The sequence below is a fragment of the Streptopelia decaocto genome (genome assembly GCF_964273445.1).
Source record: "Streptopelia decaocto genome assembly, chromosome: 3".
NCBI classification, from domain to species: Eukaryota; Metazoa; Chordata; class Aves; order Columbiformes; family Columbidae; genus Streptopelia; species Streptopelia decaocto.
The window spans coordinates 95,882,532-95,906,846 of NC_138656.1; the positions used below are offsets into that span (position 1 = coordinate 95,882,532).

A 24,315-nucleotide genomic window follows, 5' to 3' on the forward strand; every position below is an offset into this window, starting at 1 on the left:
TGAGGAGATCTTGCCAGCACCTGATTCTGTACCATGTCTCATCCTGCACTTCCAGTTTTATTCTTTTGGTGGAAAAATTAAAGAAAAGAAAAACTTGCTGCATTTAGCCTAAAAACATTGTGGAAATAACTATCAAAAATGCTTGCAAGCTGAAACTAGGACTGGAAAACACATATAAAGGTATGCAAGCTAGAATATTTTTTGAAGTGGAAGATACCATTAAAGCACGGCATTTTTTACATTGCCCTAGTATATTTTATTTTCCCTGGAGTTTAGAAAGTATAAACCAGCAAAGAAAATTGATGGATTTCAGAAAGTTGTAAGTTTTCAGATACTGCATGGGACAGTGTGGAGAAATATGCCCCACCTAGATTCACTCATAGCAAGTGTTAAATGGGAACTTCTAGCAGATAAATCTGGTCATGTAATCCGGGCTGCACCACAAGAACCTAGACAATGAGCAAATTTCACAAGAATAGTCAGAAAATCTGAATGTTTCCACTGGGGAAAACAAAAGATAAAAAACCTCTTGTTTCAAAATACCTTTTAAGCGGTTGTTTTCATTTTACAGATTACAAAATCTTGGTTAAAAGATTTTGACATTTTAAAATTTAAATTTTAATTGGACAACATGAAACAGAAGGAACCGTTACATACTTTTTTTTTTAAGGTAGGGAAAGCATTTTTGCACCTTTTTTCATGTACTCATCTCATTTACTACATGCTCTGACTGATGTTTCTATCCTTGAAGAACGGAAAGAAATTAACAGGGTGGACTTCCAGCATTAAATTACATCTATTAATGTATGACATATAGAGGTAAGTAACAGAGAAATAACCTTAAAATTCAAATATATAAATATATATATATATGAAACTTTCTTGCAGATTACCATCTTTTCTTGACACCCAATGGTAACAGCAGAAGGAATTCAATGTCATACATTCCCTGCTGCTGTAATTCATTTGAATCAATAGAGTTACAGTGGCAGAAAAATACCATATGTGACATCTATTCCAGTTAATACTAATGAATTCTGGTTTGTATTATGTAATCAGCTTTATGCACAATGAAATAATTGATTGTTTTTAATTGCATCCTTTCATGTTACTTAGTTATTTGAAGAACATAAATTATAGAGTTTAATATAAATAACCTTTGAATATCCATTGGGGGCTATAGGCTTTTGCACAATGCATTGCCGAATAGCTTCAAAAGGAGAAATTTATGCTGGATGACTTCCACAACTTCCTATGCCATCAATTTACAAACACATTTATTGCATAATACCATCAATTTACAACTGCCCTGGGGACAGTAACTTAAATTATATTAATTATTGTTTTCATTACCACAGCTCCTACAGTCCTTACTTGTAGAGCACGTTTTTATTGTCTCAGTTACCTTATGAAGACAAATGAACACTTCTATTTAATCTCTCACATGCTCTATATGCATTCAGCATACTGCCTATTTTGTAATTTAAATTGAGGTCCCATTGTTGGTGATTGCTTCCCAGGATCTCCTTCTGGAATACAGATTGCTAAAGTGAAATTGAATATGCTGGTTCACGTTACCACTTCTTCCCCTGATTTGCTAATGTAAGTAATTTTGTTAATAAAACGACACCCTGAGAAAACCACACTCCTGAAGTATCAAATACTTTCTTTTGAGACTGTTTATTTATTTAGATAAAGGACAGAAAACAAAATATATGAATGAATAAATAATAGCAAAATAACAAGCGTGTACATCACGAGATAGAAACATGTTGACTGACATGTTTAGGTCAGAGCACAGGTTCACATGCCCACAATTCCTGCATGATAAATATAGCTCTGGCACACAGAGCACAGCTAAAACCACTAACCCAGGCAGAGGGGCTATCCAAAAACACGGCCTGGGTTGTGTAACTTCTCCCTGAACTCCTTCTCCATTCAACGCAAACTGAACCCACAGAAGAGGCATTTTCTCCTCCTCAAGACAGAGAAAAAGGCTACTCTACTATGGACAAAATAATCAGTGAATAAGATGTAGGAATCACCAGGATATATTAATATCCTGCCTTCTCATAGCAAGCACAGTAATCTAATATGGATTAGCTGATGATTGTGTAATATGAGCACTGTCTTATCTAAAACCTTTTACAAACACCAGCAGATGATCATCTGAATACCAATTTTTTATCTGTGAAACTTCAGGGGAAAAACCTAAATCTACTTGAAAAGTCTAGCATGAAATTACAGAGTAGCTGAAGTTCATGCCAAAATTCCCACTGACAGCAGTGGTCCAGAAACTTCCCCAAGCCATTTCCCTGGCTCTGTGATGTGTCCATTGCATCACCTTCAGAAAATCACTTTTGCTTCTTTCAGTACAGCAGCACACACAAAAATGCACATGCAGACCAATATCTTTTGAAAATTAACCTGGGTAAAACACTTGAAAGAGCAAATGAATAATTGTATAAAATTGTAGTCTATTACTCAAAATGAAAGAGCTCATTCAGTTGAAGTGTTTCTTTTCAACAATAATTTTAATTAGCTCTTCAACCCAGGCTTTATTCAACTGTAACAACCCTTTCATACTGGTCTACACATATGCAGCTAAGCATGGTGAAAAGTAAGTAAAGATGATTTAATTTCGTCCTCCATAAAGGAGGAGTAAAATACCTTGCCAGTTACATTTAATTGATCTAATTATATGTAGTTTTACTAAATAGCCATAAATAGCCATAACACCCTAAAATAACCTGGGTCTTTAAATAATATTTTAGGATCACTGACATCCTTAAAGCCCTTATTTGCTCCAGTCTCCTAAACCTCCTAGGAAGCAACATCTTCTAAGCTAAAAACATCCCAAGCTGCTCTAGCCCATCGGTCATGCACAAACCTCCAGGTAGGCAGTCCTACAGCTATGCTGCCTCCAGACAATCACCACTTCTGTCTGTCAGGCATTCATTATATTGCTTGGATCAATCAGAAATGCCTCAGAAATATTGCCTCTGATTTTGCACAGGTTTTTTGTAGCATGGCCAGGCTTGTCATCTGGTCTTGCACAGAAGGCAGTCAAGGACTGGCGAAAGTAGACTGAAATAGTTTGAAAGCTGACTGGAAAAGAAATTTTTTTTAAAAAACTGTTGCTGACTAGCATACACACAGACAGCTTATCAAATACATTAGCAATCTGAAGACTCCCTGGGAAATGGGAGACTACAGACCAAGTCCAGTGTCTTTAGATACGTAAAAATACCTTCACCTAAGCTTAGGTCCTTACAAGGTCATAGGACTTATGAGTTCATATGTAAAGTATCCATACTAGTGTATATACAGAGACATTCACACATAATATATGCTTATACAATGCCGTGATACTTCCACCAAACAAAAAGGCTGCAGCTTGCTTAGTCACATTAGTATAACAACAGAAAGACACAACAGACCCAAACTTTCCAGTCCTTATTTGAATAACTCCATCTCAGTTATTCAGTAAGAAATTGAAAGTTAACCTAAATTAAATTATTCTTTTTTCCTGTAAAAATTTCTTGTAATGTTAGCCCTGCAACAGAGTTCCAGAATGCTGCTGTTGTCTTTACAGCAGTCTTGGAGCACACTCTCATTAAGGTGTATGACATAATTCCCCTTATTTTCTTTTCCCAAAAGCTGCACCTATCAGTAAGCAGATGTAATTTTCAAATCAGGCACTGGGAATAGAAATAAATCCCTGCTTACATGTCAGAGCTGAGAGACTGGTCTTAGGGAGGAAGCTAACAAGAAGCTTCAATTTTATAGCAGCACACATCTGCCGCTTGTCCTTTGGTTTCTTGGGGTGTCCGAGTGGTTGAGGGCCAGAGGGATTTTGGCCAGACCAGCTCCCTCTCCATGGAGCTGTGATACCCCCATCACAACGCTGGGCACTGCCAGTCCTGCCCTCACCACCACAGGGGCATCAAGCCCAGGCGGTGCTGCCACCACAGATCAGCAGTTTTCCTTTCAAAGGAGTTCTCCTTTCAAAGATGCACTGCAAAGCAAGTTTGGTAACATACCAGTGATAGTGTTGCAAGCAATACAGTTTGGTAGCAGATGGTGCCCATCGTCACATCTGTGTCTGTATGTACCCCTCCATGCATCTTCTAATGGATGCTTTTGTACAGTGAACTAACTATTGAGTGAGTCCAGAAAAATGATATATATGTGCTAATAAAACATATGTCATGTTATCAGGAAACCATAACTTGAAGGCTGTTGAATAAAACTAGGGAATCTTAATAAATGTCTCCAAAAGTACAAGTATAAGGTAAGAGCAGAAGCCTTGAAATTGGAAGTATAGGATAGGAGGCCTAAAGCTACAAGGACAAACAATTAAGAATCAGTTATTACTCACTACAGGAATGCAACCTTGGTCCTGGTATTAAGGATAACAGAAGAAGCATAGAATCAGTATCCAGCACAGGTAAAACACATCAAACACCATAGAATTTGGATATAACATAGAATTTGCTCGCCCATTAAAAAAGAACAAGTGAACTTTTAGCAAATGTAGCAAAAGAACTTTAAGTGGGCTAAAAGTGAAGGGGAAGTAAGCCCCACCATTAACATCATACACCTCCCTCCAAACAACTGAAGATGCCGGCAGTTTTTGTAACAACGCATAGAAAAAAATAAACGGTATAATTATTGAGAATGAGCTGTAATAATTGGACTATTTGGACTTTAAGTGTGAGTATCACTGTAGCTGGACTAGTAATCATCATATAAGCCCCATGTACATGTGAATTAGTGTGCATTTGTGTCAACAGTACAATGGAAGAGGTGCTAAAAAAACACAGGAGCTTGAAGAGAGGGTAAGTATGAGAGGTAGTGCATTAAAGTCCTGATAAACTGATAAACTCAGGAGATTAGCAGTCCAGTTGAATACACAAGAAATTATTCAGAATACCAAAAGTCAGCCCAATCTGCCCAAGGCCACCAGGACACACTGGGATCAGCAGTGAACAAGCTGAACCCCATCCAAGAAGGCTGTAGCTGCTATACATGGGCAAAGACTGTGGGATTATACATCCAAAGAAACATGAGGTCACTAACATAACTTTCTGATCACTCGCCTAGAAGTCAAAGGCACGACAGTAGAACTTTCTGTTTCTGCACAAAGGGTTGTCCTCCCAGATGTGGCTCCAGCTGGGTACCTGTGAGTTAGTTCATGAGTGTACGAAAGACCTGCATGAGTAATCAGATGCACCGTGTGAATAGTTTTCCACTGTTAATAAGAACAGCCTTATTCTATTAATGATGATAGCTTGGATAATAAAAAGTGTTCTCATAAATATTGTTTGTGATGAGTGCCTCTTCTGACTTGGCCCTCTTTCAGGGAAAAGGGAAATAACAACATTATAACTCTGTGATTAGACTGCTAATACTTCAATTAGATTAACTGCAAATTTTTGTGTGTCTCTGTGTGTTTTTCTCTAGCCCGCATAAGTTGCACAAGGTATCTGGTCTTTCACCACACTCTGGAGGCTTGGTAGTGATTTGGACACAGCAGATGAGATTGAGTATTTCCCACTTGTGCAATTTTTCTGCTCATTTTTGAAGAACCTCCTTCCTGTATTGTTTTCACACAACTGAAGGAGGACTGGTACAGCCTCACTTTAGCAGCTGAGTTATGTTTTAAAATGGCTCCAGGGTAATAGTTGTGTGTGGAATCCCTCGTGGACTCTGAGGAGGATGTGCTGAATGTCAGGGGTCTCAGTGTTTCACTGCGAACCTCCTGTTAGCAAGAGTGCTTCAGCAGTATTTCGGTGTACACAACAGCACTGGTGGTGTCTCTGTGTTTGCCCCAGTATAACTCTATATCAAACACTTCAACACAGAGTGCGAACAACCCTATCATCCAAATATGACAGCAAGAAATTAACAACCATGACCCTTTATATCACAGTCACCTGGTATTGTAGCGCTTGCTCTAAAAAAACTCTCTTCAAACCTCAAGGACCACAGATTCAGCCTCAAATTCTTTCTCATTTTCAGCAAAGTAAAGCACCACTTTCCAGGAGAAGACACAAGACTGTTTCAAACACCAGGAGGTCTCTCCCTAACCAGAGAATTCAGCTGTCTCTGGGTGACTTGAATGTGCCTGTTCTTGCTGTCCCGGGTTAACAGCTTCCGTCATTACCTGCTGCCCCAAGATACAAACATCTGTTTTCATCTGCTTTCACTGAAACACCAAAAAGCAAAGATGTTCTTATTCACACACATCCTGTAGGTACCATATGCATATACTCTCCACTGGCAGCTGTCTCCTCATTCATTTTGAGCTTTTCTGGTTCCCTAAAAGTTTCCTTTTCCTCTCATTTCCATCTTTTATTACTTCTGTCTGTTGTCAGCTAAACAATATTAAATGTATGCTTATTTTTTTTTATAACTTATCAAGTTAGTTTAAAAAAAAAAAAGATTTTGAAAACTCTAAAATGTGAATGTTAAAAAATTTTGGACATTTGGATTAATTGAGAAGCAACTTTTCATTTTAAAATAATTGATCTGACAGGAGGAAGAAAAGGTTGATGTGATTTGTTCTTGGCAGCACAGATTCTACCAAGTTGTTTCATGTGTTCAGACTCTTCCATTATTATTATAAAGCTTTTGGTTTTATTTCTTTCAAATGTCTGAGCATAACATTTTCAATAGACACCTCTATTTCCAAAATGTTACATCTTGTATCTGGGCATATGTCTTGCTAAGGAGCTATATTTTTGAAGCAGGGATCCAAAGGATATGAACAAACACACAGAGCTGTACAGCTTAAATTTTCAAACACTATGCACCTGGCACCCACATATCAATGACAGATAATTGCACATCTTTCACATTTTAGAGGTATCCCACAAATTGATGATTACATACTCTCAAATACAATTTTCAAGATCCAAAAAGCCATCTGACATCTGGATTTGTCAGTTCTTTGAAGAATCATAAAAAGGTATTTATATATATATATATATATATGCTTTAATGGGTTTCATGAAGTGCAAATTAGAACTTTAGTCTTTATCCACTCTTTTATGACCAGACTGAGGACTTCCAGTTTATCTGCTATCATTTTTTTCTGCTGTCATTCCAGCAGACAGCAGTGAAAGTCTTATAAGACCAGCTACCCCAATCCCTCAGCTCCTTCTCTTAAGGAAAAGAACAGAATTTTCTTGTCAGTACCTTAGGGACACAAAGAGTATTTTGGAAATATCAGGCACTAAATTTTCAGCTTTTTATCCAACCATAGGAGGAAGCATTTGGTATTTAATCATTGAGAAATGGATTATTTCATCCTGTACAACAAAGAATGGATTTCCCATCAGGAGCTGCACCACCCTTTACAGTCATCTGCACAAGGGATTTAACAAATAATCAATACGATCCCATCTACAAGCATTCTTACCTGTCCTCTGCTAATAAAACTCAGTGGGTTGATAATTGGGATGTCTCTTTCCCCAGGCTGCTGTCCGTAGCATGTAGAGCACAGTTGGGAGATAAACAAAAAACAGTGAAGAAATGTTCATAATAAAACAGAAGAAGAGGTCATATTTTCCCCATCTCAGCAAGGATTTTCAGAGGTCCTTTTAACAAGCTATTTTCTGAGTAGGTCTGTGTGGGCTCAGAAGAATGCTGGCTACAAAGAGTAATTATTCTGGCACTCAGATACTAACAAACAAAAAGGTAAAGCTGAAGGGCTGTTGGCTTCTTCTGCATGTTCACAGGAGGGCAGGATGATAAAGTTAGGATCTTGTTTTCTTCTCTGTGCTAACCATTAAAAAGCAGCTGTCTTTAAACATTCAGCTTGAGCTTTCCCAGATGTCAAGAATACCATATTGTTAACAGCACCAGGGTCATTTTCATGCAATTTTATCTATTTGGAGAATAGCTACATTTGTTCCAATTATGTCATTTTATTTTTTCCAACAAAAGCGTTTGTGTGAAGAATTGTCATTTTACAAACTTGACTTTTTCTCATTAAAAAAAAAAAAACACAAAACATTTTGAGTTTTGTACTCTGGCATAATCATTCAGCTAAATACAGTTATGTACCATTCCTCAGATATTTTAGAGTGTAGGAGAAAGAATAGGAGCAGATTTTCCACCACAGCAGACTGTACATTTTGTACCAAGAACAAGCATAATTTCTTTAACCAACAAATCTGGGCTGCCTGCAAATTGCAATCTATACTTTGCCTTAGGCTTTCTGTGCAGCCCTGAGTAAGTGCCTATAACCTTGTCTATACTAAAATGTTCTGACAGTCCATGGGTGACTGCAACTTTCATTGCCATATATTCCCAGATATTCTACATCCACGTGACATTATTTGATGAGTTTTGGTGAAGGTAACAGACATAATTATAATAATATGTGCCAGCCTTATCTTAGGGCAACTATCAGCTCTCCGGTTTCTGTACCTAAGGATGACATGTGGCATTTATCAAAGCTACCATTTAAGCCAGCCAAGCAGCTCTTCAGAACTATGACTATCCCATTCAAATTGCCATATTTACCTAAGTCAAGTTCTGGTTTTGCCATGCAGGTCATAGTCCTGCCACTACAGAGATATAAATTTTGTTGGTTACTTTCAAAATCAGGTTTTCCTTCCTTCTAGTCCTATGCTCCTGGTCTGCTATTTCAGTGTCAATTAACATATCTACTGACGAGTGATTCTTTCCTTCCTCTTTTTATGTTGTCCTTACTAATCTTTTATCATCTGGGTTTCTCTCAGTCATTCTCCTCTCCATTTCCAGTTTGAAATCTACCTTTAAGTTAGGGCAAACAGAGTTTACAACATCTGAAGCAGACTTCTAGAAAAGTAAATAAACACAGTAAATTTAGATTTGGCTTCTAGACCAAGTACGCCGTGAATGTCAGGCCTCTGAAGAAGACCCTTCCAAATCCGAGTGGAACCCTGTCAATGTTATAAAGAATACTTCAGACTTTCAGCTGAAAATGCATAAATAACACTACTTCTATAGATACTTTGAACAAAAATCTGTACATCTTCATCTACTTCCTACCAAGATTTTCTTCAGAAGTTTCCAATATAAGAGTACAGGTGATAATGCAATGGAAAATACTTTTGCATGTAGCAGCAATGAATGTAGATTCAGTACTTGATTCCTGCATGTTTGCACTTTTATGTTGCATCTTCATTCTCAGCAACTGGAGTAAGTCACAGATTAAAGAAGGAGTTGATTTAGTTTACTGACAGAACTAAAATTGCAGAGATTTTATAAACATTTTTATTACCTTAAAATATTTAAAGGCCCATATTTCCTGTATACCCCAAAATAAATTTGACATAATCAAAGCTGACACTTACAGTAATTCCAATATATTCCATATAGATCCTTATACTACCTTCACCACAAGGGAGAACTGGTTACCAACTAACATACACAACATCGGAGGTATTTTTTCTCTCCTCCTGTCCAGCAGTTTAGCATTTTGATTATGTTAAGAGTCTTTTTAGGTCAAGGGTTTTTAATTCACTAAAGATGCACGCTTTCAAATTGTAAGTTTTATCCTCCAAAATTCTGTAGCCTTTCAAAGGGACTTTTGCTCCTTTTGCCTCAGTGGCAGATGACTCTGCAGCCCCCTAAGAGCAGAGCTGCCAGATTCAGGGAGAATGTTTCTTGCTTACTGAAATGTTTTAAAATGTCTGGATTGAGGAGAGTCCTGCAAAGCTTCAGAAGAAATGCTGATTTTTTTTAATCACTTCAGACCATTCTTTAGACCGTTACTTGCAATAAGTCGAATTTTGAAAACTGATTGAAAATGGATGATTTCTGAACTTGGCCTTAGCTTTGAAAAGGGAAGAAATACATTTGGATGCTAATTAAATATTATTTCTGTCATTACTAGTAACAAAGCAGTACCATTTATCGGCATGCTCCCATTTGTAACAATGTATATTATTTCAAAAAGACACTCAACTTTGAGTCAGAGTTAACTTCAAAACTCCAGAAAATAAAATTATATATCCACAATTTGCTACCAACAGAGATTGCTTTCTATTTTTCATCCATGTCCTGAAAAACATACTTCAGGTGGAAATGAAGATGGCAATTCAAATTATATAAATTAGGACACTAACACAAAAGTTTAAAAACTTGAAGGGTTTTGGTTATCAGTTTTGTTGTTTTGAGACATTAGTCAAAGTTTAATTTCCACTAGCAGAGATCATTCAAACAGACATCAAATATATATCTTTAATTTAAATTCAATAGGAAAGACCCTGTAACTCACGTATTACTTCTTCATCCAATGTTTTCACGAGGTAGGAGATTTACAAATAACAAACAGATTTGAACTTAATAAAACTCCTTTTTGTGTTTCAGCAAATAACTCCTGCTAGGATTGTTTATCCCAGAGATTATGTAAGTCCTGTGAACAATATTATGAAATCACAAGCATTTTTTATAAACCTCTAACATCTGTATGCACAGGGAATCATGCAATCAGAAAGCTTCATAATCAATGTCTTCTGGACAGCTTCACAGGTTTACATAATACAGAAGCATACCTAGTCTTGAACTAAAAAACAAAAAAATTTAAAACCCTAATACTGTAAGTCATGTATTAAGAACACCTTAACAGCAATGTATTGGCAATCGAATGTCATTGCATTTATGCACATTTCCTACTAAAATTTTGGGTTATTTTAAAATTGTCTTAATTTAGTTTTCAAGAAAAGGGCATTGCTGTACTATTTCTGTCAAGTTCTGTCTTTTTTAATGGTGTTAGATTTTCTGTTCCTACTGACAATGACTGTTTCCTCAGGAAAATAAGTGATTAGGAGCTAAGTCTTGCCAACATTATCCAGCTGAGGTTTTGATTACAGCAGAGACTACAGGCCAGTGGGAGAGGGCAGGCACTCAAGGGAGGCGCAAGAGGGATGTGCCTGCAGGATCAGCTCTCTTCTCGGAAATTCTCATTCTCTAACTTTTAAAGAAAAGGTCATAAATGACATGCATTTTACCAAAAAAAAAGCAGTTGCCTCATGTAGTACATGTCTTACAGCTCCGGCCTCTGATTTTGCATCTGCCATGCCTGTTAGGTCTTATTTGTTAACTAGCCATAAATTGGCACAGGGAAAAAAGTTTGCAAGTTGAGGAAATGAAAAAAAAGTTATTTTTGGAAGTGACTCAAAAGCCTACTTGTACCAAGCAATTACTTTTTCTCCACTTCCCAGAAAATATCCTTGTAGGAAATTACCAAATATACTAGTAGTTGGTAAAATTTCATTCATTTAAAAGGTTGCCTTTAATTTTAGTAGAGTTGGTCAAATGCTGTGATTGTTGTCTGTAGCATTGCCTTGGTTGACTCTATATTGCCATTATACATAGGAAATCTCATCTCCTTTGCTGTTCTGAAGTGGACTAGGAATTTTTCATTTAAGTATTTTCTCCAACACAAAAAAAAAAGTCAGTTTGTTTGAACAAAATCGGTTCAATAGAACATATTTGCCTTTACTCATTTTTCATCTGGAAGGTTCCCTGACTCCTGGATGGACTGACTGGTGGAAACACCAGCACGGAGAGGCAGAACGGCTTTTGAATCTGCCTCTCTTTGAAGGACAAGATGGAAAGTCATTCCAGGTTTCCTAGAGTGTAGACGAATGCCTCAGCTACCATGCTGTTTTCAGATGTCTCTTTCTCAGATGTGTTTTATAGCATAAGTTTTGAAAGATGTCTTTCTCCATTAGCATCAGAAAACAAACTGCCAAAGTTTGAAATTTCCCTTCAGATAATGTTTTCTCCTAGCCAGAAATGTCAAACTCAGTCATTGAGTGAAATCTCAGAATGAATGGTAATACGACCTCCCAAGGTCAGGGAAGAAATCAGCACAAAAATCCTGAAGTTAAGGCCTTGGGTGAAGGATTTGAGGAGTGAGAAAGGAGCTCTAGGCAACTTTGAGAGGACATCTTTTGTTCTACAGCACTCCCAGCACCTGCCTTTCACCAGGGAGGAGCTGAGCTCCACAGCAGGACCCGAAGTTCACCAACAAGCCAGAAGGAAGTGGATGAAGGGTCTGGACTGAGGGGTTGTCATCAGCCTTTATTCTTCTTCCAAAGCAATGCATTTGAGGAATGTACGTGGTCATAGATAGATATAAAGTAATTGCCAAGTATTTTTGTTTGGCTTCTTACTAATGATAAATAAACGGAAGATTTAAGGCTGCACGGGCCCATAGTTGTTCCGTCAGAATTCAACAGCAAAAATGCACAGGATTTCTGCAACAAAAACAAAACCACGTCTGCTTCAGAGCTCCTTGTCTGCTATACGAGGCACAAATTATTTCTTATTTATTATACTTTCCCTGTGGTTTACTAGAACATCAGACATTCAGTGGAGCATTCAGGATTAAGAATTTTTTGGCATGTTTTCTGTAGAAAGTGTAAGAGAGAGAGAGCATGAGTGTGTGTAAAAAGAAAGACAGGAGAATGCTATGTGGGTGGAGGTGAAGTGTCAAGAATTTGGGATTTGTTTTTGCAAATAGCTATGCCAGCAGACAATGTACAATTAGTCCTTGCTCACATGAAGCTCTACAGTTTTTAATGGTTACCTGGGGAAAATTTAGATTTGAAGCCACTTTTTCTGAAGTTTTTGAGATCATGTAAAAACAAAAATAAAATGTGCTGTGATACATTTGCACCTGCCTACTCAAAAATATACTTCATTCCATGAAGACTAATTAAGGACACAGTCCCACAAGAGTTTTGCTGTTTCTCTTCAAAAGATCAAATTCTAAATGATCAGCTCATTTCAGCCCTGATAATTACTTAAGTGGCATACTTCAGAAGTTGCTTTTCTCATCCAAACTCAGCTTATCTCTTGTGAAGCACATGCACGTGATTGTGAGTCTATTTTAAAAGGTTATTATCTGTCAGCTGAGGTACAGATAGTGAACCAGACATCTATGGGCTGTTGGACATCTGTAGCTGCCAAATAAAAAATGACTGAAGAAAATGGGTTTATTCAAGTAGCCTACCATTACTTCTTCCCTGAGCAGCAAGAGAAGGTGTCTCTGCTAAGAAGGGATAACTTGTTTGAATGTGTTGGTAAAACACTTGCAATCATGTGACATCTCATATCTGGTAAAACAAGCCTGAAACATGACAAAAAACTCTTTGCAAGATTTCTTAGTCAGCATCATTGAATTCTGCTTCACTTTAAATATATTTAGGTTTGGGTTTTTGTAATTTTTTTTTTTTTTTTCTGCTTGTCACCACTTTAAAACACTAGTATAGAAATACATGCCTAGAAAGTATAGTCTGGGTAAGAAGTTTTGTACACTGTGTTTCTCATAGCAATTGATTGGCAAGATAAGCCCCCTGGATAGGCTTCATGTTTCTTCTCTATTCAAATGGAGTTCACACTTTTGCAGCACCCACACAATGTGTGCTAACCAAGTTGTCAAACGCACACTTTCTGGGAGCCTAATGAGTGCTGGTTCAACGCACAGGCATCCATTTTTTTCATTATAAAATAACAATAAGATTATTGAAAAATGAAATCTAAAATAAAATAAAGGCACATTTCTGAGGAGGATGCAGTTTACTCATGTGGCAGCAAAAGAGGGTGCAAAAAAAAAGCCACCAAATGTTAGTTTGCTGTTTTTTCTTACCATCAAATGTAAAATATTTTCCAGCAGTCAACTAAATCCTGTTCAGAGTGAAAAATATTTTAAGAGCCATTAAAAGGTTCTTAAAATTTTCTGAGGAAAAATGAATCATTTAAGGAAAAAAAAGCTCATAATGAGAACATTTAGGAAAAAAGAATGTCACAATACTAATGAAAACAAATTTAGTATGCAGTAGCACAGGTGGTTTCTTTTAAAAATACAAAGAAATTCCACAAAAATATGCAGGTAAATAATTAATATTAGGGCAATGCAGAAGCAGCTAAGGACCAGCTGATCACGGGAGTGAAAAAGACAATTTAGGTCCCTCACTCTGCCCCAGTGAGTATTCATCTATTTAAAGAACATGACATACTTTCATTAGGAGAAATTCACTGACATACTCTGTGCCTAATGATAAGGTATTGTAATTCTGCAGCAAATTCAGAGATCTGACTTCACTTCACAATGCTTGCCCCCTTGTTGCTTTTCTCTAGCTGTCAGCTATCAGCCATGGCCTGAGACAGGACACCGGAGAAGACAGGATTCTGCTTCATCCAGTATGGTGGTTTTTATAGTCTCGTTCTCATAAGAAACTGATATCTAGTTTAGAGGCCTAAATTTGGAAAGTGTCACAGCTGAGAATGTTGAACAAGGCGACCTGCTTCCCCATGGCCCAGCATTAGGTACTTACAGGGCCACGGTTTAGGCTCTTCTCTACAGCTGGCTTTTCCTGATGGCTCAACAAGGCAGCTCCCGATCATGATACTGGAGTGATAATTTTCTTGGGTGACTACTGCCAACAGACCCAAATGACCCTTGCTTAGGGTCTTGAGCTCAGGAGACCTGAGCCAGTCTGGGTCAGCAGCCACACAAAGCTCAAGCTATTTGCATAATTTCACTTGATTTTATAAGCACAGCACAGCTCTGTGCTGACCAAATGACTCATTCTCCCCACCAAATTGGCTCCCATCTAGCTGGTGCAAAGCATGATGGGAGGTGCTTGCATCCTTTCCTTTAAACAGGGTCCCAAAAGGCGTAGAGGGATCATGCAAGAGACCCCAAAGCACCTGGGGATGAAAATGTTGCACTAAGAGCCATTGCAGTTCCACTCTGAATGACTCACAAGTCCCAGCAAGCACCTCTTACTTCTCACAGAACTTTCCTGTTCAAATTTCTTGTGCTCCCAGGTAATTTATGCTCTAGGGAAAACCCCACACTTACTTTAACCTTCCATAGTAGCCACATGGTGAAAATAAGATAAAAATCTATGGCCAAATGAATTCCAGTGAGATCTAGAGTTGTAAGTCATCACGGCCTTATGCAAACCAAACACAGCTCAGGTTCCCACCATCCATTCAGAGTCTGTGCCAGTTACGTTCTCCACAAATTCCTGTCTTTTGGGGAGTCATGCAGTTTGCAGTGTGGTTTTTTCCAGAATGTCCCTGTTAAATCAGCCTACTATTTTAACACTGGACATTCATGTTCAGAAGTTACCATCCTCTAATTAATTGCAATTTAGCAATCAATTAGCAGATTTTAAAGATGAATCAGTAATTACATAAACAATACTGTAATTCCATTTTCAACAGAAAATATATGTTTCGGAGACATTTAGTCTTGATGGAAACATCCAAAATGGGTTTGTACTCTTTGAAAGAGAAAATATCCTTGAATGACATTGAATCTGTTAACAACATCTTGAATTGCTGGCAATGAAATGAATTGTGTGACAGCCTTTCATAAGAAAATGTTACGTACAAGGCATTTTATAGCCAAACCAATATATGCTACCTCTATCATTAAAAAAAAAAAAAAAAAAAAAGCTTATTTTCTTCTGAAGGAGATGTTAAAGGCAGTTAAAGGCAAGTGAACTGAATAAATATACAATAATCATACTCCTGTCAAAGAATATGTAATGCAGAAGTCAATGTGATATGTATGTTAATACATGCCAAATACATTATAATATCAAATCAGAGTCCTAGGTCAATGTTTTGAGTAGATGATGATTAAAGTGACACTGGTAATAGCAGTATCACTTATCAAGATGTGTTAACATCAGCTTGCTTCTGACACTGTCAACAGCTACAACATATAGTGATAATGCAGTACATATGCTACCCACCTCTCTCTGCCAACATCAACATAACTTATGTCAAATCTTTCTAGAAAACACTAATCAACATGCTCTGCTGTAGAAAGCTGAGATACTGAGGCTACACAAGACCTTGAAATCATTTTACAGATTTGCTCCCAGTGAAGTTTTTATAAGAGTTAAAGAACTCCAGCAAGAGACACAAGTATGCAAGAGACACATTGCATTTTTCACTGTCAATAAAGGAGACAAAAAAAGCCTTTGGTACCATCATTCTAGCCTAACTACTGTTTTCCAGCTGTGGCAGCCTTCATAATATGAATAACAGTAACTTTTCTGTGTTCAAGTACCAGAAAGACTAGCCTCTGAATCTCTAACAACAACTTGGAAGTACTCCTTGGTATCTCATCTCTACTTAAACAAGCTCTGGTGAACATTGCCTACAGTGGTGGTAGTGGATACTCATGTCATGTTTGTGTGTCACCCAGATGGAAGGGTGACACATAGTGATGTATCTGCTTAAATCAGTGCATGAGCCCAGAGCCAGGGAAAGGTGGAATAGAAATGCTAGGACTAGAGGTGCCTCTGGGATTTTCACTATGCATTTCAATGAAGAAAGAACATGTCCTCAAATATTATCAAAAATACTTTAAGAAAAATGTTTATGAAAGGTCAATCAGAGATCTGTTGTTCTTGTTTTTTCTAATGAGAAAACAAAGTGTACGGTGGACTTGGATTGTGTTCTGTCATATGATTTCTCTCTCTTTACATGCTAATATTCCTTTAGCTACAAAATTACTGCAGCAGGATCTTCTAATGGAAACCTAGTCAAATCCTGGGCAAGATCCTCCCAAATCATCACACAAAAGACTACACTGTAAATAAGGCTAGAGATTATAGACATTATTACTGTGCAACACTCAGAACTAGATGTACAATATACACTATAGTTTATCCTTTACATGAGACTCCAGAACAACAACCTTTTTTTTTTTTTGGCATGAATATCCATTTCCTTAAGTAAAACATGTGATAGATGTTAAAAAATTTGAAGAATCACTGATAAAGGTATTTACAATATTATTACCTCAAGAAGTTAATGTTTTGAAGAGTTTAAATGCAGTCAACTTGCATGACATTTTCCCTATGCCATCCAAAATCGGGTGCAGCATGTCTTGCGGTGGCTGGAAGTGCACCATAAGTATTATGAATGGCTAGAAGTAATGTGCTAATTTGTCAGATTTTAAAATGGCTGCTTAACCACTAAAAAAATAACTACATTTGTATGAATAAATTACATCAGTAGTCTTTGTACTAAGTGCCATCTAAGACCAGGTTTTACATTTACAGTTATTAGCAAAAGAGTTAATCCCCATCAGTCAATTGCAACTGTAATAAAATATGCTAAGAGTCCTGGAGCTTACTGTATGCAATACTGCAAAAGCAATTACATTTCTCTGCCTGTCATGGAAGTGAAGTTTCTTGATGACAGCAAGCCGAGTTCATTCCTAGTGATATACTAAGGGTATAAAGGCAACAGCCTCAGGGATCTGTCTATCCTTTATCTCCAAACAGAATCAATTTCATGTTTCTACATATGTAAATACGTATAAATATTACTGAACCTTGTTGAACCTTAAGTCTCTAAAAGCATTTCCAGAAAACATACTTGATCCATGTAATAAGTACTGTAATGCAATAAAACTTGAAATTAAACCAAATAACCTCAAAACTGACAAATGACATGACACTGAGAAAGGAAATGCTAATGATACTGTGCCTTTGATCCAGTCCCCATGATTTGTAGGCAAATTCTGAAATATACATCAAACACGATACCGAAAGAAAGCAGCAAATTACTTTCAAACCTCAAAATCACCATATAAACTCCTCTGGGATGAATAATTGCAAAAGAAAAACAGGTCCGTGTTAAACTAGTGATCACCTTTAAGCTAAGTTAGTGATCAGCTAGTAGGCAACTTCAGCCTTTTTGTCTTCAATGCTATGTGTTGATATATACTCTCATATAAAACACTATATACAATATTGCACCATTCCTGTAGAATTTTCTGCTGCAGAGCAGCAATTTAGAACCTTATAAAATATCACAAGTCCCCTTTTTTTTTTAAAGCTGTCTAGAAATCTTGACAGTAGTAAGAAAAAAATAAACCTGACACAACTTTTCTGAGGAGAAAACAGTAGAATAATGATGGAGCAAAGTTTATAAAGAGCTAAAAATGTGCAGCTGGACAGAGTGATTCCTATGACTTCAGGAAGGCATAAAAATCTGAAGTGTCTGAGAAGAAATTAGTGAAAGAGGTAAAACTCATCTGAGGGCATATAAAGGGACTGTGGGCTGGCTGCTTCTTCAGCCAATGCGAACTGGCACTATTCCCTGTATCTCGCTGTGGCTTCACTGGTCCACGTCACATGGGCAGTGGGGAAAAAAAACAGAGCAGGAAAATATTTCAGCTGAGTATCGGGAAACATTTCCCAGTGGCATTTATCACTCTATGAACTAATCCTCCAGGACAGTAATGCAAGTTCAGTGTTAAATTGATTCAGGCCCAAACTTGAGAGATCAAGTTTTTAGTAACACAAGAAAGTAGGTAGGGTTCAGAAAGGTATTTCCTATCTCAAATGTTCATGACTCTGTTGTAAGGACTATTATTTCTTTTTTACAATATTTTCCTTTAGCTTATGCTGCATTTCTAAATACCTTCTTAAATCTCGTTCAGCATCTAATTAATATCCTTCATAAGTTATTTATAACTTGTTTGATTCAGTGAGCATTTGCAATGCTCAAATATTCCTTCTGTTCCACCAGGTACAAGGCTGGCAATATAGAGACGGTCACAGTACTAAAAATTAAGGCAGGGGTGTAATAAAGGCAATTGTTTTTCCTTTTAAAACAAGCTTTCTGAATAAAGTCCACCTGAAGAAATATAAACCCACATATTCCCCAACCACTAGGCTAGGGGTCATTCAAGCAACAGGTCATGCTCCTTCCCTTTTCTACTGCAGCTGCTTTCCATTCAGAAAATATTCAGCACTTATGATTCCTTTTTGTCTGCCGATGGTTAGGACACATCCTTAACTAAGGGTGAAATTTGAGATTTGGGGTGCATCTTAAGGTTGATTTAAACAAATTATTCTATGACTGGGTTTCCAGGATGCTGGAGGCCCCCCACCCACCAAACCCACCCCAGCAGGATGTCTTCTAAAAGGAACAAATTACTTTTCCTTTCCCTTTGCACTAAACAGAAATGGCCAGCTGTGAATCTCTGTTCTGTGAGGTTTGATAAAAACCTGTAAGATCTGATCAAACATATCAGATAACTTGTCAAAATAACTCCTACTTTCCATATTCGTGATGGGGCTACAGTTTGACACAGGCAGCAAAATACTCAGAGTATCCTGTAAAACAAAGTCATTGAAGCTGAAATTGATGTGCTTGGGAAATTTTAGTATGAAAACACCCTGAATGCTTTTATGTTGATAAGCTGCCCATGACTTGAAGGAAACTGAAAATGGACTCTTTCAGAATTTTGACTGAGACATTAATATTCTGTCTGAATATTATTCTGGATGTAAAAGGCTTTTCAGCTCAGGTCCCAGAGTAGGAGAGCACTCCCTGCACTGCAGTAAGTCAGCTTGCAAGTATGGCTAGTAAAAACCATTTACTTTTTTGACTTTTGCCATCTCTAAATAAAAAAATATGGTATAGATCTGGAAAATGAATAGGAAGAGACCACATTTGGTTTAGACTAAACAGACTAAAACCAATCTACATGCCATAGTATTACCAGGACATTGCTGATACATTATCCTAAGGTTTATGGGATCTTCAGAACAGAGTTTCAGAGTTGGGGAGAAGAGCAGCCCAACCCTGACAGCAAGGCAGTCAGTGGACATCGGGTGCTCTGAAATGACAGTACCAAGCACTCCTGTCCACTGGTATGCGATGGGCTCTAGAGATGCTCAGTGCCCCTTGTCAGGTAGAAAACTTGAGATAAGCGCCTGTATGTGCCTACCGAAACCCAGCTATTTGCTGTGAATTGTGCTGTGGACAGAGCTGTCATAGCAAGCAGCAGAAAGGCTGCTCAGCCAGCGCAGGCTGTTCAACAGCACTCGGCGTCATTTTTAGCTATCTGTCTCTGAAAGCACTGCCAGGAGATTTTGCATGCCTACGAATCTCCTGTCAAAAGACAATGGCCAAGTTCATTAGTATATGTGCCTGTCTAAAGAAGTAGTTCTCAAACACAGCCATCAAGGACTGTATGGGCAGCTGCCATGGGACTGTTATTCACTTGCAGCTTGGCTTTAATGTCAAAACTGATATAGCTATGGACTCACTGCTGTGCTTTGTGTCCTCTCCTTTTTTTTTTTTTTTTTCTTTCTCCTTACATGGCTATGGTCTCCACTCTTGTAATGTTAAATTGAATTAATCACCAAAGACAAGGATTTGATTGCACAGGCTCTGCTTGGGAAAGACCATGCTGGGAAGCCCTTCAGCACTCTGGGAAGTCACATACCCCATTAACACCTCCACCAGCCCTGCAGGGCACATAGCTGCTTTCCACTGACACTAGGAAAGCTTTGGAACTTTTGTCCCATCTGTCCCTACTGTTTGCCAGCAGCATGCATCATGCTAAGCCATTGTGTTCAGAAGGATCATATTGGGAAGGCAGACAAAAATGAAGATGTCTTTCCAAGACTTCCCTTTGGGTCTGTGAATTAAATGAATACGAATTTGTTTTTACAAAGGCAGGGTAGGGGGTGCATGGAAAGGAGAAGGCAGACAGATTTATCATCTCATGCACATTTGGGGTCAAGTGGACGTATAGAATTTTCTAGAGAGCCTGGAAAAACTCCCCATGAGCTTCCAGTAAAACTGATTTTTTTTTTTTTAATAAGTTCTGACCAAGGCAAACCAAGGCTAATAGTTTTATATATCCATATATATTTCCACTTCATACTACTTAATTTCGGGCAGTCGCTCAGTTGAGCAAGCTTGATTTGCAGAGCCTGCAATCCAGCAAGCAAAGTGGCTGGGAGAAGCAGCAGATCCCCTCCCGACCCCCTGGTGCCTGCAGGCACAGCTCCCCCCAGCCTGACTCCTCGGATCCAGGGGATGTGCTTTTCTCATTAGTGCAACTGTCCAGCTTTTTGCCTTTCCTCAAGTAATATAGACTTTTTTCCCCTGAAGAATTAAGTTCCTTCTGTGTGAAACAGTACCAAAAAAAAAAAAAAAGTACTGCCAATGACACCTGCTTTTATCCCAATAAGTATAAATCATTAAGGAAATCAGATTAATCCTAGTCCAGGTGCAATAAGGCAGGGAGTCTGGTTAAGTTATGTGGCTACTAAATGCATTCCCCTGCTAGAGGTACCATGGTTGATATCTTTGACAAATCTCATGGATTTCATTCCTGTCTCTGTCACTATGTGGCCTTAGGCAAGTCACATTTCAGCATATAATATGCTTGATTTTTTCTTGCAGGGGAGGCTTCAGGTTTGTAGAGTACATCACTTGGTGATGCAGCACAGCGTGGCTATGTGCATTAATAAGGTCTATCAGGTGAAGTGTAATCCAGTTTCTCTCCCTTCCTACAAAGGAATGCCCTTCTTCGTTTATATAGACAGTGTCCTCTGTGAAGTTATTCTTGTTTAAAGGATAAAAGCTACTCTTTCCGTAAAGATTCTATGTTGCAAGGCACTTTTTTCTAGAACTGATTTTTTCTCCATTTTGATTTTCTAACAGAAATTGAAAACTGCATTAGAACAATCAACTGGATATTCTGTTGCTGTAATTCCATTAAATTCTTACAATAAATTATACAGAGGTCCTGCACGATTCTACTCCTTCAATTCATAACCATTGGAGTATACACACTATAGAGTTAAGCAAAATTCAAGCAATGAGAATGGGACATTTCCAAATATTTCTGTCCCTCACTTTCATGAAAAAAGAGTAGAAAAGTTCTCCGCAACCCAAGTGAAGCTTTCATTGATTCTTTGAAGGAAGATGGACTGACTGGTCTTATCTGTGAGTACATACTATTTAAGTACTTTGAATCTCCTTCTAACTAATTACTACCAGAAGAAACGCATCTATTAAAAGTATATGTAATTCACCCCATTAGTATAAAGACCTTTTCTCCATATTTCTATATTCCTTTTATCATGCATTCATTTTCTGTTCTGAAGGTGTGATTGCCCTCTCTCAAGACATGTCATATCCCTCCACTTTTTTTCTTTCCTGACTTTTAATTACTAAATCATAGAGACCTACTTGAATTCACAAATGTAGCAAAGAGAGTAACCTTCCAGGACTGCTCTCTTTAATAAGAAAATAAAGGAGAATATAACACAAACTGTGTGGGTCAATCCCACTGCAGTAGTTTTGTCCAGATGGTGATGTTCCTTACCAGGAAGGGGTTATGGTTATTACAGCCCAGAAACTGCAGTACTTAAAATAACATAATTAACACTACAAATTGAATGCTTTCCTAACCATTTTATCCTTTATTGTGCAAGTGAGAAACACGAGCAGAGCCTTGTTAGCTTGCCAAATATACCGGAAAGAATATTCAGAATGTAGTTGAATATTTAACCAGGTTGTGTGAAAGAATGACTTTGGAAAACAAGAAGGAAAAGCGTGTAAGAAAATAAATGCCACTGACATATTAACATGCTGAAAGTCCTATTTCAGACGGAACTTCCCTGTGCTATCAATCGAAAAGGGTGGCTCTTAAAATAGTCTAACACTTTTCACAGGAGTAGGAATGTCACTAGCTATTTCTTGGGACTTTGCCCAGATTTCAGTCTACCTTTTCTCTGCATTTTCACTTGTCTATATCTTGAACTTCCCATCTAAAATTTTGGTGTGTCAGCTGATACCTTTATTCTACACCAAAGATAACTCTGAGTGACGCATGAAAAAATTTGAAAGGCAATAAAATGGCATTGCTATAATCTGAAAAGCCAAAATTTCTCCAGACTTAAATTGCAGTTTCCTGTACAGATAGTTAAGGAAATGTAAGTACTTACCACATATACATTTGAGCTTGTTCAAGGTACCATTATGGTAAAAGAAGAGAGAACAGGCACTTCTTAGTGAACTATTCATTTCTGAACTACATCAGAAAAAAATGCCCAAGAAGTCCTTATTTCCATCCACTGACCACAACAGGAGTCTGTTCAGATGACAACCTGTTCAGATGTAAATGCAGCTGTCTAAACTCGGGAGAGATGAATCACAACCTGTCAATTGGCCATGTTAACTAAAATAATAATTTCTAAATTTCAGATTTTAGGGAATGAAGATTGGGTGATTAAAGTAAGATGAGACTCTAAATTAGTAGAAGAAAAAGGATTGTAACTTAGGGCCTACCCACTCTCATCTCTTTGGCTATTCCTAAAGGCTAGCAAGTAGAATATTGAAATCTCCCGTGGGTCTCAAACACTTAGAGCTTGTTTTCTGCATCCAAAGTTCATAGAGCAGGTCTTAAATAAACTTAAAATAGCACTCTGATAGTTTCTTCACAATTTCTGCATTGAAATCTCACTCTGGCAACCTGAAATTTCTGTGGGAAGGAATGCTTAAATGGCAGAACAACCAAGAAATGAGCATGAATGTCTTTTTTGTTTGTTTTGAAGAAAGCATAGCACAGGAATGCCAGAAAGCACTACCAGAAACTAAATGTCATTTGCTGTTAGTTACATAAATTGCAAAACCAGGGTAAGTCAAATGCCAGAGGTTCTTGAATGCTTACTTATTGGCTCAATCTAGGATGGTTTATGTCCTTGGATCAATTTCCCTCTCCTATCTGTTCACTGGAAAATAATTAAAATCAAAATATAATTTCCAATTACCTAGTGGAATCAAACACTATGGATTTGGCATCAGGATCAGGAAAGATTTGACATCAAAAGGGCAACATCAATCGCAAGGCAGTATGTTTGTGCCAATGTGCAGTACGACATCGACAGATTCTGCAGCCATCAGGGAGATCAGATTTTTGGAATGGATTTGGGATGGCAAGCTCTCAGCCAAAGGCACGACACCACAGTGTTTGCAAGCTGAGCCTCACTATCTCCCACGTCCAGAGATGAACATTCCTCTCTGTCTCACCCTGCTGGGATCATCCCTTATTCTCCAACCCACTGCACATGATCATGTGCATGTGAAGATAACATTTACCTGACACCTTGCTTTAGTTAGAGGAGCAAAGTGTGTTTTTCACCTTGCCTTGCTTTTTTCCTGCTCTATTTTCCTCCCTTTTGCTAGTTGCCAGACATAAACAAGATAGCATTAATCAGAAAGTTCTGGGTGACCTTCTAAGAGACACTGTGCTGTGAACCCTCTTTACAGTCCTAAAGAAACACATCAACCCATGAAAAAAAACAAGACCACGATGTCAGGTATTAAGAAAAAAAAAATCTAGTTTTAAGAGTATTTAATTGGATGAAATTTCCTTGCCATTTCTTTCGCTGCTGCAGAAGCATTTTAGCTAGTACGCAAGGCATCTAGTTGCCACCTGCCCAAAGGGTGTCCGAGGGA

At 37.9% G+C, this 24,315-nt stretch overlaps 1 protein-coding gene across 9 annotated transcripts in view; it reads right to left on the reverse strand.

Annotated features, from left to right (window-relative positions):
* Nucleotides 1-24,315, reverse strand: part of MLIP (muscular LMNA interacting protein) — a 108,251-nt gene that overhangs the window by 66,232 nt on the left and 17,704 nt on the right. For 7 of the 9 annotated variants that reach the window (XR_014183518.1, XM_082047458.1, XM_082047453.1 and 4 more), the window contains exon 2: nucleotides 7,427-7,483. The exons of the other annotated variants lie outside the window; for them this stretch is intronic. Coding sequence is in view for 6 of the 7 variants with exons in the window: in XM_082047458.1 (XP_081903584.1) it covers nucleotides 7,427-7,483 (57 nt within the window). In the remaining variant the exon portion in view is untranslated. The remainder of the gene's footprint in view (nucleotides 1-7,426; nucleotides 7,484-24,315) is intronic. 9 annotated transcript variants of the gene reach the window in all.